Raw genomic sequence first — 20,447 nt, 5'->3', positions numbered from 1 at the left:
GTTTAGCTTGTTGCTTCCAGCTGCATGAAGGAGTCTTTCCTCTGAGTTTGTTAAATACTCGCAGCTTTCCTACAACTGCAGAACTTTAAAATTGAGATACTTTAAGCATATGACGCAACACAAACAAAAAATCTGTGCTTTTCTTCAGACAGGTGAGCTGCCGCACAGGGTCACCGTTTGTAGGCTGCAGTTAAATCATTTATTACATCATGCTGTCCTCATGCTTAGTGCTGAGCTCCATCCCAGCTGTTGGGATATTTTTTATTTTACTGCCAGTAAGACTCTAAGAGCCAGTTTTCTCTAGACAGTAAAAGAAATTTTTTTGTGGTTTTTTTTGTGTCATGTCAGCTTTATTGTTATGGATTTTGCCGTTTTCCTTCTTAAATTCAAAGTCTCACAGCATTGTGATCACTGCACCAAGCACATTGGTGCTTCTCGTATAGGATGTGACCTTTCTAACCATCAAAGTGACTGTTTGTGTTTGTGTGGTGGTAATAATGTAGACAGATAAGTAGCTATTACACAAAGAAGGAAAAAAAACTACTAATTAAATTGTGTCAGCAAGACAGAAAGCAGATGAGGATGCTTTATTAGTAACTGAGTATTTGTGGTACGCTGTGTTGTTGGACTTGAAGCTTTATGAAAGTGAACTTCTCCCCCTCAGATACTCTTTCTTGCCGGGCTGTTTAAAAGGTCAGTTCACTAAAATTAATAACAGTGCCCATTATCTCAATAACCTCTAGTAGTCGCCTATCTATCCACCAGCCCTCTGGGATCTACTCTGTCGTGTTTTTTCCACCACATTTTCACAACTTTCCCTACAAATACATCGTAGTGATCGCTCTCACTAAGCATCCAAAGAAGGTGATAAAATCAGAACCTTTTTCCTACTACACTTGCCTATAACATTTCTAACCTGCCCTACAACGCTTCTTATTTCCATGTTCGCTACTTGGATCATCCACTGCATCAAACGCAGGCCTTAAGCATGACATCATGTAAAGCCATCAAGTGATGGGGTTAACAGGGTTCTTTTTTTTCCTAATGATTCAACATTAAAATGTCAGCTGCAGTCTGGGTTCTAGGTTGAGCTGAATTAGCTACCTCGGTACGGTTGATAAAATCTGACAGCCAACAGTTGGTGACTACAAATGAGCCTGATTGTGTGTACGACTGTCTGAAATCAAAGAATTTCTAGTGGAAACTCTCCTGCAGCTATGAATGTATCCTACATATGTGACATGAGGATGACTGTGTAGTTAGTGTAGCAACAGGCGGACAGACCTTAGCGAACAATCAGTCATCCTCTGCTGTGTAGTTTGCAAATTCAAATTCAAACAACTTTATTTGTCCCCGAAGGGCAATTCATTTTACAGTCTACCAGACGGGTGACATAAAAACAACAATCACAAACATTCAGGCACTCCGTCAGTGGCAGTCAATAAACATGTGAGGACAAAAGCTGCCAACACACAGGTCGCCATGGAGATAGTAAATAATAAATAAAACAATAGCAAATAAATACAATGCCTGGCCATTTCTACTTGCTGCCATCAGTAGCGTTAAGAAGCGTGATGGCAAAAGGGATGAAAGAATTCACTGTTTGTTTTCCTAGAGGGGGGCAAGGTAGCGCCGTCCTGGAGGGCATCAAACAGAATTTGTGGTTTAGGACGTGGTCATAATCTGTCTGGCTTACTGGACGATTCTCTTTTCACAGAGACAGCTCAGGTCAGACATCTGGGCTCCTATGATCTTGGAGCACACTTGGTCTCAAAGTTTTTTGAGCTGATTTTGGACAATTGCAATGTGCTGATTCCAAATATGACATTGGTTTTGCTCAATGAGGTCAAAACTTTGATTTGTTGAAACATGCAATTTACTTGTATTTACCTTTACGGATGTTTACGCTCATGAACTTCTGGATCATTTAGCTTATGAAAAGGATTAGAAAATGATTTTTTTTCCCCTCTAAAATCTGATTTCATTTGAGAAATACAAAAAAAAAAAAATCAACCGCTAATGTCAAAAAATGTAATCGATTTAGTGGTAAAATCGATTTTTCAAAATCCACCCATCCATCATCTATACACCGCTTCATCCTCACTAGGGTCTTGGGGGGCTGGAGTCTATCCTGACTCAGGGTGAAGGCAGGTTCACCTGGACAGGTAACCAGTCTATCACAGGGCTACACTTAGAGACAGACAACCAAGCACACTCACATTCACACCTACGGACAATTTACAATCACCAATTAACCTCAACATGTTTCTGGACTGTGGGAGGAACCCACACTGGAGAGAACCCACGCTGCACGAGGAGAACATGCAAACTCCACGCAGAAACATCCTGGGTGTCCTCAGTGGGACGCGAACCGGCAACCTTCTTGCTGCGAGGCAACAGTGCTAACCACCGCTCCACCTTGCAGCCTAATCTTGGAGCAGATGTTGACAATTCTGCTGAGACTATTCTTGTCCTACACAACAAATAAAAGAGAACGTTAAAAGACTATCAATAAAGGAATGATAAAAATTACATCAAAGTCTGTTAGAAACATTAAAAGAGTTAAACTTTTACAGGTAACTGCTCGGCTTGTCATGAGTTCCACCCAGCATGTTCACGTCAGAGCGCTACAGTTATAAATGCTGGTCCTGAAATTATAAATAACCTTTAATTCTGTCGTTAGGAGACAATTTACAGGACGGATCATAACTTGTTAGAACCTCAGACAACTTTTCGCCATAAACACAAAACTGAGCTCCCTTTTATATTATTGACTACCTCAGCTATCATGTATTATGAACTAGAAAGCTGAGGGACAGACACCCTGCAGGCATTTCAGAGCGGAGATAGCCATACGCCTATAAATTCTGCTCATAATCCCGACCAGAGAGAAGCCTTGACTATTCGAGCCTCTTCTCGAAAAGTATTCCTTCTGTGTAACTTCAGTTTCCCCTTCAACTTCTTTCTCTTAAACGTATTTCTATGTACTTAGAAGGAGAAGCTGTCGGCCGCCCAGATGCCTAAGTGTTGGTAATAAAGTACGTACTCATCTGGGGATGGAACTAATTAGTGTGTTTAGTCACAGAGAAAAGCAGCGAGTTTATTAGTGTTGAGCTTAAACACACTCAACATCAAAAACAAAAGCATTTTGCATAGTTTAAATTTGCAGACAGTGTGTCACAGACGAATTTGTGTTCCATTGCAACATCGCTAATAGAGACAGTAAATGAAAACCACACTGAACCTTGGGGGGAGGGGGGGAACACTTTTAAACACGGATATCCAATTTATAAATCAAAAAATCTAATCAGGTTTATTGTCACGTTGCTGTACATACACAGCAGTACAGGCAAGATGAGAGAGAGCGCTTCTTCAGGATTATTCAACCAGCAAGTTTTGCGGAATGAACGTCTGGGATGGACAAGACACTCAAAACGTTCACTCTCGCTGCCTCCTGAAGGGGGCGCTGCGTCTATGCACGCCGCCATCACCATGACAACAACAACAACAACAACCATATTGTTATATTACAGTTAAAATACCGCATTCTTGTATGACCAAGACACGCTTATAGCAGCACTGTCAAGGTTGTTTCATGGTGCACAGCTTTGTCTTTGTTGCTGTACGTAGAATTACTACTAGATGTAAAATCAGTGACTGCAGTGCATTACATAACATAACATGCAGTCTAACCTCAGTGTGTATGTATTTGCACTTGTAGACTATCGGCCCAAAGGAGGGCTGGCAGGTGTACAGCTCGGCCCAGGATGCTGATGGGCGCTGCATCTGCACAGTGGTGGCACCAGAACAGAGCCTCTGCTCCAGAGATGCCAAGAGCAGACAGCTCCGCCAGCTACTGGAGAAGGTAAGCGCGTGTAAAGGGGGGTTTTACCACCCTCATGCAGCATGCATAAGCACTCTTCTGCAAAGGATGGGAGCGACGGTGGAGTCTGTGCAAGCTTTATTTTCCTTTCCACGAGGACTGTAACACTCCTCCTAATATTAGATGTTTGATTGTGTGCATTGAAGACACGGACGCTAGGCTTTGCCATGTTTTTTCAACAACAGCCTGTTAGACATTCAGGCACGCAGGCAGCCTCGCCAGGGAAAACCCATCAAAGTGCCTTTCAATTAGTTGCAGTGAAAGGAATGAAGGAGCGAAGGGAAGCCATCATCGGTTCACTTGCAGCATTAACCAAACTATGCTGCGCCATAATACTAACAGGCCAATCTGCGCAGGGGAACTCCGTTTCAGGTGATTATGTACGATGGCTTGTTCTATTCCAGGTGCAGAACATGTCTCAGTCCATTGAGGTGCTGAACCTGCGGACTCAGAGGGATTTCCAGTACGTCATGAAGATGGAGAACCAGATGAAGGGCCTGAGGACCAAGTTCAGACAGATTGAGGACGACAGGAAATCCATCATGGCCAGAAACTTCCAGGTATTCTGCAGCGTTGTTTCACCCTAACCTGCATTAATGAAATGTTCAAGGCATCTCCTGTGTTTAGCTTTTATCAGTATTGTTTTCATGCACCATTTTCCATAATAAACAAGCTTTCAAGTATAATTCAGTCTTTTTTTCATGTCGACCTCAGCTGCAAGCATTTAATTATGACATTTCTTCTTCAGGTCTCTGTTGTTTGAGCTCTAAATTACTGCCAGTGGCTAATAACTATCAACCACATTCTTCTTTGGCATTAACAGAAATATAGAACATATTCACTACAAAATATCCAGAAACTAATTCAGAAAACACCTACATCTTTGATTGTTTCTGAGGTTGTTTTGCTGCTGGAGCTTCCCTGTGTGGATTGCACTGGACAGCTGGTATGGGAGTAGGATAGCTCTGATGTGGCGGCTTGCCAGACACTGAATGAGCTGGAAAAATAAGTGTGTTGAATAACCAAGCGCATAGCAGGAAGATGAGAAATAAAGCCATGGTGGACCACCGGCGAATTTGAAAATCTCATGAACATTGTACAAGAGAGAACATAGATACATAGATTTTCTTGTGTTTAATAAGCTGATGTGGTGCCGTGGCAAACTGCAGCAAAACTTGAATTCAGGGACTTTTTCTAATCAGTCTTTCTGTCTCCTGTTCATGGACACGTTCTTTTGATAATAAATATTTAACGTGTACTGAAGCAGGGTTTGCTCCTTTGTCAAACTCTGTCAAACAAACTGGAGTTTTGTCTTTTCCTGACCGTCACACCTGTCCACATTCTTCTCCCTCTCTCTCCCCATTTCTGCTGCTGTTGCTGTCACTTGTGCAGGAGCTTAAGGACAAGATGGACGAGCTGAAGCCGTTGATCCCCGTGCTGGAGCAGTACAAGATGGATGCTGCGCTCATCTCCCAGTTCAAGGAGGAGATCAGGAACCTGTCTGCGGTGCTGACAGGCATCCAGGAAGAACTCGGGGCCTATGACTACGATGAGCTTTATCAGCGAGTCCTGCGATTAGACAGCCGGCTCCGCAGCTGTATGGGCAAACTAAGTGAGTGGTGCACACTGCAGGTAGCCAGACGCTCGGATAAGTCGGAATTCATTTTAATGTTATCTTCAGTGAGCCAATACAAGCTGCACGTGTAAGTGCGCGGTGTTGGCTGCAGCCTTATCGGAGATAGTACTGGCAGTGCTACTAGTACATAAATACTAGCTCAAGTGGTGAAAGGATAATATTTGTATGATGCCAGAAATTTTCAAAGCCATATTGTTGCCATAGAAACAGTCTTTTTACCCTCATGGTGTAATGCTGGGTGAAGTAACCGGTGGGGAAACGTAAATTAAAAGTACATTGTATAGCTCATCCTTTTGGTTTGATGTGTATTTGACTGCAAAAGGTGTTTTGTTCATTCCAAGGAACCTGCCGGGCTGCTTTTAGTAGATGTCTACTTTCACTCGCCTTAATGTTATTTATTTGATTTTTTTTTTTGCTTTTTTGCCATTACATCCCACACCAACATTTGCTTCCTGGAGAAAAAAAAATGTGGTTAATGGCAATGTGCTTTCACTAGATTTCATGCCAGGAAAACAAAAAAGAAGCAAATTTGTTTCTGTTCTTGTCAACTGTGCAGTGTATTGACTGCCTTTGACAGTAAATTGTTTCAAAATCTTTAAAAGATGGGAGCTGAGAGTAACATGCCGTATCTAATTGCCTCATACCGGGCTGGAAAGGAAGCTGCTTGTGGCCTTAATATCTACAATCACAGCACCAGTTCTCCAGGGTAGTCGTTAGGATATTAATTAGTCAGCTGGCCAGGTTTCCAATTACACTGTGACTTTCAGAGGGTCTCTTTTTTGTGCCAAGGTGTGGTAAAAGTAAAAAAACACAAAATAAATACAAATAATATGACACTTTTTTGTATTTTAAGAATAAATGTTGTTTGCTAATTGTGCTATATGCAACTCTGCTGTAGTTTACCACATAATTAGCTTGTAGTTAAAGATATCTGTGACACAGAACATCTACATGTACAAAGAGCTTTGTACATTTTTAGTCGTAAAGTGCCCAAAGGAAAGTACCATAGGCTAGACATGAGCGAGCTGAGTTGCCTTTGGTTACAAACAGTAGTTGCACCATTATGCTTGAAGTTAAATAAAGCAGCTCGCTGCCGGTGCTATCTTAGTATGCACAGAGGGCACACTCTCTGGTGGCACAGGCATGAAATTGGCTTGAGAAATCTAGTTAGAGACAAAAACCACCACAGCATATCTTATCGCTGCATTTCTTTATTAACAGCGTGTGGGAAATTAATGAAAATCACTGGACCTGTTACAATAAAGACATCTGGAACCCGGTTTGGGGCATGGATGACTGATCCCCTAGCATCAACCAGAAACAACAGGGTGAGTTATGAGAGCAGGGGGCTGCTTTCCAAGGGTTGTGCAGTGTGTACAATATCTGTGTTGTGTTCGCAGAGACGGCAGAATATCACAACAGCTGAAGAGAGCACTGACTTTCATGGAGTGGGTTTTGATCTGAGCCATTTGAAATGTGGTGTAGTGACAGATTTCAAACTTCAAACTGCAGTTTTTGTAAAATAATATTAAGAAATGTTTAACCTTAGAGAATTTAGAATTTGAGATAAAAGATAGAACTTTATTAATCCTGAAGGAAATTCTTGTACAATGTGATTATATGTGATTACTGTAAAAGAGTTTAGTAGTCGTGTTTGTCAGGTCTTATTCTAACTGTTGGTTCTCGTCATCCTCTCTGATGTAGGTTTGGTATATGGACAGTTACACCAACAGCAAGATCGTGCGCGAGTACAAGACCATGGACGACTTTGTGACAGGAGTGGTCTCTCGAACCTACAGCCTCCCGTTTAAATGGGAGGGAACCAATCACATCGTCTACAACGGATCGCTTTACTACAACAAGTACCAGAGCAACATTATTGTCAAGTACAGCTTCGAGACGGGCAGCGTGCTGGCCCAGCGAGCTCTGGAGTTTGCCGGCTTCCACAACATGTACCCCTATACATGGGGGGGATACTCTGACATTGACGTCATGGCCGACGAGCTGGGAATGTGGGTCGTGTACGCGACCAATCAAAACGCCGGAAACGTCGTCATCTCTCAGATCGACCCCGACACCCTGCAGGTCCTGAAGACTTGGACCACCGAATACTCCAAAAGGAACGCGGGCGAATCGTTCATGATCTGTGGGACGCTCTACATCACTAACTCTCACCTGTCAGGAGCGAAGGTTTACTACGCTTACTCCACCAAGACTTCCACTTACGAATACATAGACATTCCTTTCCACAACCAGTACTTTCACATCTCCATGCTCGACTACAACGCCAGAGAGAGGGCGCTGTACGCCTGGAATAACGGACACCAGGTAATATTTAACGTCACCCTGTTTCATGTCATCAAAACTGAAGATGACTCTTAAACGTGATACTTTTCCAACCACGACTAAAGCACCATCATTTGTGATACGAGGACCTCCTAATTAACCATGTTATCTTTTGTCAGAAATGGACCGCGGTATCTTTACTTGCCATTACTTGAACTTTTCTAATTTGTGGCTCTGGATTCTTGGCTGAATTGAGCATGGACACCAATGACTTAATACTTTACTGGAAAACATATTCTACATTTTTTACACTTTTCCATTGCTGCTGATCGGACTGGTATGCCTTATTTGCTAAGTATTGGGTCTGCCAGCTGAAGACTCTCGATAGCTTTTGCATGAATGTCAACATTTTGTCTGCAGTGATTTGCTCTGATATAGCTGTGTTTCGTTGCAAATCTGTGACTTACTTACTTGCTTTCTGTCTATTTAAAAGCCTATTTAAAAGTATTTAAATCTTGGAAGCAGCCTATTGCATATTTGCTACCATGTAAAGTTAGCTGATTATAAAGTATAGCAGCCGTTCTTTTAAAGATGGACCTGTACAATATTGCTGTTGTCTCTGTGGAAGAAGAACATTTGTATTTTTTATAAAACAAGCCCATAGGTGGATATCCGTGCATTTTCATTAAGATTAAATATTGTACATTTCATTAAAATGGTTTTGACTGGTAACATGAATATTTCTTATGACATGACGACGAAACAATCAGCTCCATGGTTTCAGCCTATTTATTATTATTCCGACCATGAAACTGTGACTCTCCCTCGAAACGTTATCCGTCTTGTTTTGGTTGTTTCTAGTCCCGTGATAACTTGCATGAATTATGGACGCAACTTCTGATTACTCCCTTCACTGAGAGGGAGCTGGCGGTATGTTACACACTGTATATTCTGATTTCTCTCTGGGCTTTCTGGAAAATAAGTGACATGAGATAACAAACTGGTACGCTCCAAATGAGATAAAGTGATCACACATCTGCATTCAGCTTGAAGTAGCACATGTACACCTGGAGAAGTATTCAATATGAGTAGGAAAGGAAGGAACACGTTTGGCAGGTGAACCAACACACAAGCTACAGTGTCTTAGATTGTTTTTGTTGTTTCATTGGTAGCAGCAGAATCAGTACAGTAGGTGAATGTACTATTGTATGTTAGTGAGGCCTGTCTTTAGAGAGTTCTCGTGACAGGAAATGTTTCCACATGATCCAAAAACTAAAAGAATGAAGACACCTGTAGCATACCACTCACTCTTACAGATACCACTTCTAGGGAGGTCTTAATTCCAAGGTGTCACATAAGGATGGTTTGTCAGGGCTCCTTTGTGTCACCTTTCAATGCACTGGGTACCCCATTTCTGTCAGTTTCTAATTCGCTGGTTCATCTGTTGAACTCCCTCAACGTCTGAGAGAGGCATCATGAGACCACTGCAACATGTTGTCCACTATTTCAAGCAAGGAAACATATTTTGGCATGATTGTCTAGCAACCAGTAATATGGAGGAGATGCTTGTTGCAGATGGGAGACGTTTGCCCTCTAACATGGTTTGATGTTGTTGAAGAGTCGACTTGAACCCAACCCAACCCTGACTGACCTTACCCAGCAGGACAATGCAGCTCACCACACCATAAAATGTGCTCAAGAACAGCTTGGAGAACACAACGAAGAGCCCGAGGCATTGACCTGGCTTTTAAAGCTTCCCTGATCCCAATCTGATTGAGCTCAAAGAATTCAGTGAAAAAACATACCACGGGACACTCTGAGAGGTCCTGCCTCCTTGTCTCTAAAGGTTAGAGCAGCACAAGAGTGACCTGCAAGATACCAGACAGGTGGTTTTAACATTAGGGCTGATATGTGTATCACCTCACTGGTTAAGATGTCGTACTACCCTGCACATTGGAAGCTGGGGGTACCAAGTGCATTCAAATAGACGCCAAAGAGATCCTGAAGTGAGAATGTCTTGCCCCTCCAATGCGTGGGATTATTACAGGTTGCACCCATAATTCCTGCTTAGAATGACAAACATAAAAAAAGGTAAGATGAAAACATATGATGACAGTATCTCTGAGAAAAGGAGGAAGGGATTTCTCTGCTCTCAACATGAGGCTTAAGAGTATTTTTTTTGGCGTTTCAATCTACATAAAGGCGCACTGAGCTGCTGGGATGATTCATACTGCTCGCTATAATATCCATCTCCTCGCCATCGTGTCTCTACCTTCAATAACAGGGGATATGTTTGGTTTAAGCTCCCTGATGGTGGGATCATGAGAGATCTTTTTTTATGGATAAACACACGTCACGTTTTCGCGCACATACGATGAAGCACATCTGAGGCGAAGTGCATTTGCATGCACACTCATAAACAAGCAGGCTTGGCAGTGAACTGTAATCTGTTAATTTCATTCTCCATCAGCGATCACAGGCGATGGCAACATCAGTGACTGGCCTCTGACACGGCCTACAACAGCTTTTGATTTCCACTACAAAAGCAGGAAGTTAACTAATTAAAAACAGGATGTCTAGAACATGAAGGCCATGTATCACCGTGGTTGTACCCGCTAGAAGTATACAGCTTTGCAATTTGCTTTTTTGGCCTGAAAATGAAGCAATTTATCCCTCGAAGCTGAAATGTGAGACACAAGAGCATCATAAAGCCGCCGTCAGTGTCTTGCTATAAATAACTCTTAATCTATGGATTGAGCTATATAACATGACTATGTGATTGGGGTTTTAAGAGCCCTCACTATTGCCTCCTCTCATTTATTGATTCCCCATCTAGAGATCCAGGCCACATGTGCCACTCAGTTAAAGCACCCTATTGTACCAACTCTTCCATTACAGCCCTGTATGTGCTTTTTTTTTCTTTCTACATTACATTTGTTTGAGAGGTATTACAAATTTGCTTCTAATCAAAATATCCTTGCAATTTATTTTATTGGTTCGCTCCTTTTCAGCCAAACAATTAGAGTGGACTCGTTACGTTGGTAATTCAGAAAATGGAGGAGAAGCTTCAACTATATTGCTAAAGGGTCAGGCGTAACTGAAGCCATGATATTTTCCTAAACCAAACCAAACCAAACAAGTGAAAATGAAAGCAAACAGCAAGTGACAAATACACCTCTATGTGAACTCCTTTTGGGGCTCAATCAAACTGAAAGTGTTTCCTACCATGTAACAGTCATACTTCAAAAAAAAAAAAAAAAGCAGTTTAGTTGGCGCAGAAACGTTGGTAAGACAGGGATGACCAACATCAACACAGCAACAACGAAAAATATCAAAAACCTCCCATCTGTGAGTTATAACTAAATCAAAAATCCCTCATGCAGAGAACTCGGTTAACATCGATCTTCCTACTCTGCCTGGCTGCACGTGGCTGTCTGGGTATCGCTTATTCACAGAGATAGAAGCATCCGATCGAAGTCTGTGTGTTTGACCACACGCATCTTTATCTGTGTTCAGTGGCTGTCACAGGACACACAGTACGGACTGGACGCGCTCCAGTGCTTGTTATATCAGACTGGTTCAGGACAGCTCTGCATTGGCTTCAGACTATTGGACCGGCCTGCTGTGTGTTTTGGATTCTTTTAGGGTCAACACCAGAAAAATGCACAGAGCAGCGATGCCAAGTGGAAAGAAGACCAACACAGACAACGTTCTGTTTTAATTTTATGCAGATTGATGTTTTTTTTTCTGTCATTCATAAGTAAACTAAAAAATAGATTTCTGCCAAGCTAATGTCTTCTATTGGAAAGTAAGGCTGTAATGCAAGCAGGAGTTTGTCTAAGCGCACACAGGGTCTGCCCTTATGTCAACAGTAACCTGAAAATAATTAGTCGTTGCACAGCTGGGACCACGAAGGCAAACATATTTAAGCAGAGAAGGAACACTGTTCTTTAATATGACAAAAGCAAAACATGTAGTATCAAGCATAGCAACAACTAACAAGAATAACAAGCATCAACGGACAAATAATTGGTAATATTTTCTTTCCAGCTTGGTTTGTGTTAAACCAACTGTCCCTCGATTAAAACCTTAAAAATCTCAAAGTTACACGTTTAGAAGTTATCCCATAAAACACAATTCCTTTCTGACTTAAAATGTGCAGGTCTATGAAGTCCTACTCAGCTTTCTGCAGCTCCAGCACACCAGCTCACCTGCGTAAACACTATAAAAATACTACACAATGGCAAGATGCAATACTGGAGTAATTCAGCCACACATGTTCGAACCAGAAGCGGATACAGAAAACGAACATGGATGCAAAAAGCTTCACCCTGCACCAATGTTACCCGTGAAACACCCGAAATGTGCTTTTTGAGGCCGTCATTGTTACACTACTGTTTCATTGAGGAAAGGCTCAGCCGTGGTGTTAACTGCTTATTTCTGATAGGTCTTCTATCATTAAAAAACAAAAAAAACACCATACGGACTCATTAACAACAGAAAAAAAATAGATTCTCACTGAATAAAGTGTTCAATAGTACTACTTTGTTAAAGTTTGGGCACAGCTGTTAGACATGGTTCCAATAATAATCACCTAATAATGGGTTTGTTTTCAACCAATTACTTAATTCCCAAAGCTTAATTGACAGTTATTAGGTAACCCACACAAAAAAAAACTATGTTTTAATGACTCATCCATCCACCCCAATCTCCTCCCTCTGCTGACCACTACTAAAAGCCTTTTTCACTTGGAAGGAGGACAGTTACAGTATTGTGTGTGCCCACTGTGTACAAGTCAGTGATGGCAATCTGTGTCTCTGATTTAAGTGGTGTGTTATTAAGGTCTGTAACCCATTAGGTTGTAAGATCTAAGTGCATGCTTGCTGGTGTTCTAGATGTTATGTTAAAAGGCACTCCCACACTCTTTGCAAATCTACACATTTAGAAGTTTCTGGCAATACACTATATTTCCACGTTTTGTCCCGAGTAAAGGGCCTGTTTTTATGTTTTCTGAAATGCGAGGTAAGAACAGTGCATTAGTGTTCATCGCATGTCGTCTGCCGCTGTCTCGCAGTCGCGTGGAAGATTCATGGAATCCTAATCGAACACACTCTGTACATAACACGGCCTTGCAGTTGATTTCAGCCGAGGATCGATCAACGTTTTTCTGTTGTTCCTTTTTATTGATCCAGATGTGGCGTTGGCGGGCTGCTGCACACTGTTCCATTTCAGCTAAATTAATAGACGGTCCCAAGAAAAGCCATTCTGTTGACATGCTGTAATGACTAGGTTGTATCTGTCAATATTCCCACCGTACTCATAATTGGATTCAAATTTACCTCATCCTGGATTCGGCCTAAAAAGCAGGGTGCCTTGAAACTTCCACCATAAAATCTCTGTTTAAATTCACCTTGAAGGGCTCCACTCTGAGGTTTCAGGGTTTTTTTTTTTTTTGTGCATTACTTTGTTTTCTGTGTCATCTGCCCAGATTTGATTGCTCAGGGCCCTGTGATAGATGCCAATTCCCTTAGAAGCTGAGAAGTTAAACTGAGGGTGTGCTGCAGTTTTGTGGGACTGTGATTTCCTTGAAGTCAAGGAAAAGAGACAGGAAACACCTGCCAGAACTGGTCTACGTTCACGTATCAAAACACGCCTTCCGTCTTAGCCGACACATCAACAGATGACACTAAACTTTCTTTGATAAATTCTAATTGTATTGTGAAATCCCACCTCTCATCTCCCCAAAGCCCTAATGTAATATACGTTTTATGAGAGACTTTCACAGCCCCTTCAGTGACGTGAGAGTTCTGCTGCCACTGAATGGTTTAAATCAAATGCTAATTTCTATCTTTTTTGGATTGCTTTCTCTATTTCCTTTTCTCTTTGTCCCTTCGCTCTCTCTGAGTGCTCCATCACCCCGAAAAAAGCGGTAAAATTGCCCACCATGGGATTAATGACCTCCCAAAATTGTTGGTTGCCCTAGTAGATAATTATCATGTCACCCAAGTATAAGTTGTCTCGCTTAACCTGACATCCCTTGACATGCCTTGTGTGATGGAGCAAGAACACTGTCTATCACCGAAAGCAGGCTGCGAGGTTGAATGGAAAAACAGATAAAATTGTCATATTGCATTGCTTACAACCCCCAGCTATTATCAGATTGATTCCCTGGAAGTGTTTTTCAGAGGATGCTATGTTACTCTTGTTTATCACTAGACAGGCCAAAAAAAAAAAAAAACAGCCAATGACTGACAGAAAGCTTCCCAGCATTGGTAAAAATTGGAGTGTGGAAAATCAAGATTACGTCTACAGACAGTGATGTCATAAACACTGATCATCTGAACTGGTTTGCAATAAGACATCATTAAGGTTGAAGAAGGCTCTGCTGCATTGTGTATGGTTTTACAATGACTGTCAAAGATAGCAATTTAGTTTTAGATTTTCTTTAAAAGTGAAACTCTTCTTCATGGCAGCAGGTTAAGCTGTATGTCCAAAGCAAAGTCAGCATCCCCACCAGTTGCTGGGTAACAGCTGATTTACGTAGTCCTACCGTCATAATTAGAGTACCAACTCAGATGTTTTTCTTAATTCTGGTAGAACCCTTCTTGGATGCTAGCTTTTATAATTAGGCTAAGGAAATAATGGATTTGTTGCAATTTAATCGTTTGGCTGTGGTTGCTGGAGTGTAAACTTCCTCCGAACCAATAAAAAGCGTGAGGCGCTCGTGTTCAGCTAAACTCTCTCTGAAGCACTGGTGTCCACGTAGTTGAGAAATACCGCACGCTGTCTGACTTTCTAATGTACCACTGTTCCACAAGCCCAATAAACTGTGACATGTAATGCCATTAAACAATCCTTGAAAATGCTAATGCTTGGTTACTGATGTAGTTATCCAGACATGCTAATGCCTGCACCATGTATTAGAGCAGAGAGACAGATGATTTAATCCTTTCTTTACATTTAGCCTGCAAGGGGGGGAAATCCAAAGCTTAACGGGCCTGATGTCTCTAGATACACACTATTATCACCGACTGCATGTAGAAGATGGTGATCATGATGTCACCCACTGGTTTGCAGTTTTTTGAGGTTCAGCCATCTCTGTCTTGGTCTTTTGAAGCCTGACTTAACAAGTGAGTGGTGGATCTGACAGAGAACTGGAAGATACATTACAGTATGGTGACGACATGTCATTCACAAGACAGCTCCTAAACATGTCTTGCTTCACTTTACTCAAAACGGGACCACACCCTAACAAATAACAAAATAGTACAACAAAATAAACACCTTGTTTTATTAAAACAGTCCTGAAACTAGGGAACGGGAGCGTAAACTTGTCAGGAAAGTGTTTGCTGAAGTAACGGATTAAGTGCAAAAATAGGGTCATTTTCTCATTGACGTCTATACAACCAGACGAGTCGCCCCCTGCTGGCTGTTAGAAGGAATGCAGGTTTAAGGCACTTTGCGTTGACTTGAGAGATGCCAAAGTAACATCCACATGAAAGTCAGCTGAAGCAAATATCATTGAATGTCTTATTGTAATGCAACGTTCTGCTGAGAAAGCTTGGCTCCTATTGGTGGTTTTACTGTCGTGGCTGATGGATGTGTTTGTGAGTAAGACGTAAGGACGTACGTGTCATGACCTTTGCTGCAACACAAGCTACAGATCCAAACGTCTTGCAAATTTGCTTTCTGAAAGCATTTATCAAAATCCCCTAATGATCTAATGCGTGGAGTCTTTTGGGAATGAAGTATTATGTCTCAAAGGGCACATCAAAGTTTATGCCGGCCTTGAAAGTACAGCCCCAAGGTTGCAGGAGCTGATTCACTTGACTCTCATTCTATTATCTTCTGCTCTGAAGATTAAACAAACAAGCCCGTTTTGAACTCACAATAGCCAAGTTTAGCTGAATGCCATTAGTCTTCCAGACACATTTGGTTCTGGATGCCAAGTGCCATTTAAAAAGCTCACTCAATACAAAAAAAAAGAAGAGGAAGAAGAAGAAGAAGAAAAAAAGGATGTTTATTCTTTTCTTTCTTCTTTTTAGAAAGCGCACCCTTTGAAAACATTTAAAATAAGAATGGAAAAGAAACATCCATTTGAAAAGTGGCATGGTGCTCTATTAGGAACCTTTGCAGCGAACACAGCTGAAGAAATAACACAACAAGGTGGGACATGTTTCTAGCTTTCATCATTTTCTTCTCCCCGCTACAAGGAAGGCGAAGGTATCCGAGTGTGATTCAGCCTCACCTATCCAAAACAAAAGTAATTGAAACCTCATATCAGCGCCGAGGTTCCGTTTTCATTTCATGTTGCAAAGTCCAGGTCTTGTGTTGATTTCCATATAAATCAGGGGGAAACATTGTTATTTCTTCCCCTGCGCATCCTGTGTACCTCGAGGGTTGAACTTGTACATATGAAGTGATGCTCTCTGTTCAGACTGATGGGGAGAGCTTCTCATTTGTCAGGAAACCTTTAGAAACAACTTGAATGAAACCTTTCCCTCGGGGAGGAGTTGAATCACTGTCATCCTCTGATTTTTAATAAGGCACTGAAAAATAAAGCTGTGTGCTATTTGGTTTAAGTGGTGTAAACAACTTGTTGATTAGTTTGCCAGCTGAAAGCCCTGTAAAAAAAAAAAAAATACAGGAACAACAGTGCGTACATAAAAACAGCAGTCACTTAACATCGAGATACATGTTAAATAACGCAGCAGCAGGTCCAAGCTGAAAGCAGGTAGCTTTGCACTCTCCTGTGTGAATGCCTGAGGATAAAGACAACCGTTTTTGAATGCCATTTCAATGTCATGATTGTCATTATGCAGATGTCCAAGTGAGTGCTGGTGTTCATTAAAGTTATGAGTGCTTTGGAGCCGTTCGGACTGACAGGAAAATCGCAGTTCAAATGCTCTGAAAGCCTGTCCCCAAGTCGGTGTCAATAAACCTTCAGACCAGCTCGGCCGGGGAGGAATCGCTGTGTTTATCTGGCTACTTATCACAACTGCCTGCAGAAGACAAGAGTTTCTGCTGATACGTGTGAAGAGCAAGTGGTCAAGAGCAGACAAATGCTGCTGTGGACCTGATCAGAAGGTGATAAACAGGACCGGGTCCAAATTAACTGTGTTTTCGGTCAAGGAGTGCGATGTGTTTATCCCTGGAGTGTGTTTTAAATGTGCTAGGCCTTCATTTGAAGTGACTCTACTTCATTAATTTTGGCCTTACTTAAACCCTCTTGCGTGTCTCCGTCAGCAGCTAGTCTAAACTACAGGAGGGAGAAGCATCCAGCCGGGCTTCTCAGTACGCAAGCTGCAGAGGGCAAATAACAGCAAGGTTGAGCTGATATGTTGGCTCCCTGTGCATCTCCAGGCTGTGTGTCTCTAGCTGAGCATGCATCTTCTTGGTTTGTCGGCGTCTTGTTCGCTTGCAGCCGCTTCCAGGGCTGTTCTGTGACTTTCTACCTGGATAAAGTTGGAGAGAACTGCGACTATTTATTACAACGTGTTTAGAAACCGCAGCTAACGTGATTCACACGTGCGTGCATGAAATGAAACCCACTCCAGACAACATGTCCTCAACGGCGCAGAACATTTTAAAACAACATCATCTAGTCCCACAAGGTTTAGCTGCACCTCTTGTGTGATACTGTGAGGACTGAAGTAGCAGCGCGGCAAAAAGCTCGGTGTCACATCCTATTATTTCCAACAGTTTATATTTCTTATTCATGTCAGTGTTAATATTCATTTCTCTCAAGATTCTTTAGAAAAATGTTCTTTAAGTCTGCCCCGAAGCAAAATTTTGCTTAAGGTGCTTGGGAGGTCAGGACTGGGAATACAAAGAACTGAGCACATCATGACTTAATTGCACCGCACGCTAATGCTGGTGTTCATAATCAATTATGTTTTACTTATAATGGAGATGGGTTCCTAATAAATAAAGTAATAAATGTTTTGACTGTCAGCAAAATCTCCTAGTGTCTTTTAATGACTATATATGTGAATAAGGGGGTACGAATATTATTTTACCCACTTCAGTGAATACTACGAATACTTCTTCAATGTTCAATCTAATCAGCAGCATGTTTCTAAGTGTTTTCTTGTTTTCTAACTTCTAAGAGCTGCGACTTGAACCAAGGGTGAGCAAGATATTTAGGTGAACGGAGTAATGATTCTGTCGTACCAAAAAGATTCATCTTTTCGGGGCTCGTTATTAACGACGAAGCTCAGTTTATCTTCATTCTCAGAAAATAACAGTTTGCTCTGTCATGATTCATTTCTCGGGGCAACTCCAGATATTTCACCTTCGTTGCATCACTTACTCGATCTCTGATGTTTCCCTCCGGAATATAGATCGACAAATATTAATCTAACTGTCCGAAGCAATAGCGCGATTTCATAACTCCCCTTCTGTCACTCAGCGTCGGCTTTCTAATCCGCAAAACACATTGCCGATGCGCTTTTTTATTAGTGCCCTCACCTGTTGTTGCCCTGGTCAAGTGATGAATGGTTCCGGCGTCAGGTTAGTGCCGCAGCGAGATATACAGCAGGCGGTGGGATGTGCATCCTGCCAGAGAGAGGGGAGGGAAATTAATTAACAAAAACAACCAGAGACACAAATCATATTAAGCACGAGCCACATCCACTCACTAAAGCTTATTTATTTGCTTTTTTTTATCAGAAGCTTTTCATGTATGTGAGACATGTCTCACTTGAGGAGCGGCGGAGATAACTAGCTTTTCAGTTTTCGCTGATTGCTTGTTTCATATGTTGTTCCTTCCTGTCTAAGCATGATATTGTTAGTTCGACAGCGTAAATCAAAGCAATTGGTATGGACTGAAGAGTGAATCGTTTGGCAACACAAAGCCAGCTGAGTGTGTCTTGTGTTGAAACAGAGGAACTGGGAGGTTTGTTGAATCATTTAGGGCCCAGCTTAAAGAAATCTGAAAGGAGACAGCGCCTAATGAGATGTAATTAGGGATTCCACGGTCATGGTATTATTTTTCCTACATTTCAATCCCAGAAAAAAAAATGAGCGGCTGTCATTGCCAACATTGATTTATTCCCACAGGTGTGCATTAGTTTCAGAGCCGGTACTTCCTCCTGGAACGCTGCCAGAGATTAACTACAGCACATCAATATGCCTCGTATGGAGACATCCTCATCGGATTTCTTCTTACTTTGCTGTCTCAGCTATAGCGCCGCTTTTCTTACGTTCATTTCTATCGGCTTTATGGAAGAGTAAGCCCGCAGTCAATGTCACTGTCACACACCGTGGCTTAACTTTGTCTGTCGCGGAGTTGAAACTTCATCTCCGGAGCCGCATCCGCACGGAATTACAGGGTAACACGGACGATAAAGCAGTGGAAGAGTTCAGTCTTTTGTATTATTCATTGTGGATTTTTGTGCGTGCGTGTGTGCGCGCCTTCTGGGAGTACCGGGGTTCCACGGGTTAGTCAGGGTTTAGGCTTTCACAGATTCATTTTGGTAAAATGTCGAGCACAGCTGCCGCACTTTAACCTACAGTTCAGATCAATATATGATAAGCTGAGTGTCAGTAGGATTTAAAAGCAGCTTCGCATTGATTTGGCAAATCTTAACTGGAAGAGATCATCGGAAAAAATAGGAGAATTATTTACATAAATCAGTGCGGCGAGGACGTAAACATCTTTCTTGAATTATGGATGGCAGAACAGAATTCCCCCTCAACGGAGACACCGGTGAAAATGTTTTACTTCTCTCCTCAGCCCTGTTTATCCTGTACATACAGTAGGCTGCATTACAGTGAAGCATCAGAGCCTCCTGCAGGATCACAGCATCTTGAAGGACTTTATCTTCACCTTCACTTTAATGGCTCCCGCAGTGCAGTGTGGTATAGCTGCATATAGCACCTGAGCTGTTAAATTAGAAAGTGACTGTTCAAAAGCTTTAATATCAGCCGGTCCTCGTCCACCTAGACGAGATGCTCCTTGCCAGTCGGGAAGCTTTTTTTTTGCAGTGTGATTGACACCCAAATCGTGTGCAAATGAAATGAAAACCCGGAGGAGCCTCTGTGGACAGGACTCGGGTTATTGGACCACCTTCAAGGGCGCAAAGAAACAACAGGGAATTGGAGCTGAAATTAATACCAGTGTTGAGGAGAGAGAAAAAAAATTCTAACACGGTTGCTTAGGAGGGGATTAAAAATAGCAAATAACTCAATAATTATTAGAGTTACGCTAATTAAAATTTCTTCTCATACCCTGGAGAAATTAATCTGCCTGAGTCTGGTTCACTCTTACTGCTTAATATCTGGTTTGATGCAGTATCTGAACTCTGATCATTTTGATGAATTGTATGAAACTGTGCTGTGACAGACGGGTGTGTGTTATTATACCTGACTTACATGTAACGCTGGTATGACTTTACAAATGGATTAACAAGCTTTCTTTCTTACAGCCTGCATAACTGTTATCGCTTCAATATGAATTTCCTCATGCATGTGTTGGAGAAAAAAATGGCAAAGGCCTTGACTGTCATGTCATAGTGATGCCACACTGTTCCTCACAATGTGTGTTCTCCAATAAACCTTTATAACGTTTTGTGAGTGAAAGCACAGTATGTGCATCTGGATTCTTTGACTCCTTCTGCCTGATCTGTTCATATTACAGAA

The 20,447-nt window shown here is 41.9% G+C and overlaps 1 protein-coding gene across 1 annotated transcript in view; it reads left to right on the top strand.

Annotated features, from left to right (window-relative positions):
- Positions 1 to 8,537, top strand: part of LOC103369880 (noelin-3-like) — a 26,264-nt gene extending 17,727 nt beyond the window's left edge. The window contains exons 2-6 of the mRNA XM_008298720.1: positions 3,722 to 3,865; positions 4,288 to 4,443; positions 5,276 to 5,495; positions 6,741 to 6,847; positions 7,224 to 8,537. Of these exons, the coding sequence (XP_008296942.1) occupies positions 3,722 to 3,865; positions 4,288 to 4,443; positions 5,276 to 5,495; positions 6,741 to 6,847; positions 7,224 to 7,901 (1,305 nt within the window). The 3' untranslated portion in view covers positions 7,902 to 8,537. The remainder of the gene's footprint in view (positions 1 to 3,721; positions 3,866 to 4,287; positions 4,444 to 5,275; positions 5,496 to 6,740; positions 6,848 to 7,223) is intronic.
- The last annotated feature ends 11,910 nt before the right edge of the window (positions 8,538 to 20,447 follow it).

This window comes from Stegastes partitus, unplaced genomic scaffold (genome assembly GCF_000690725.1).
Source record: "Stegastes partitus isolate 25-593 unplaced genomic scaffold, Stegastes_partitus-1.0.2 Scaffold1344, whole genome shotgun sequence".
Taxonomy (NCBI): domain Eukaryota; kingdom Metazoa; phylum Chordata; class Actinopteri; family Pomacentridae; genus Stegastes; species Stegastes partitus.
This window is presented reverse-complemented; position numbering and strand designations above follow the sequence as displayed.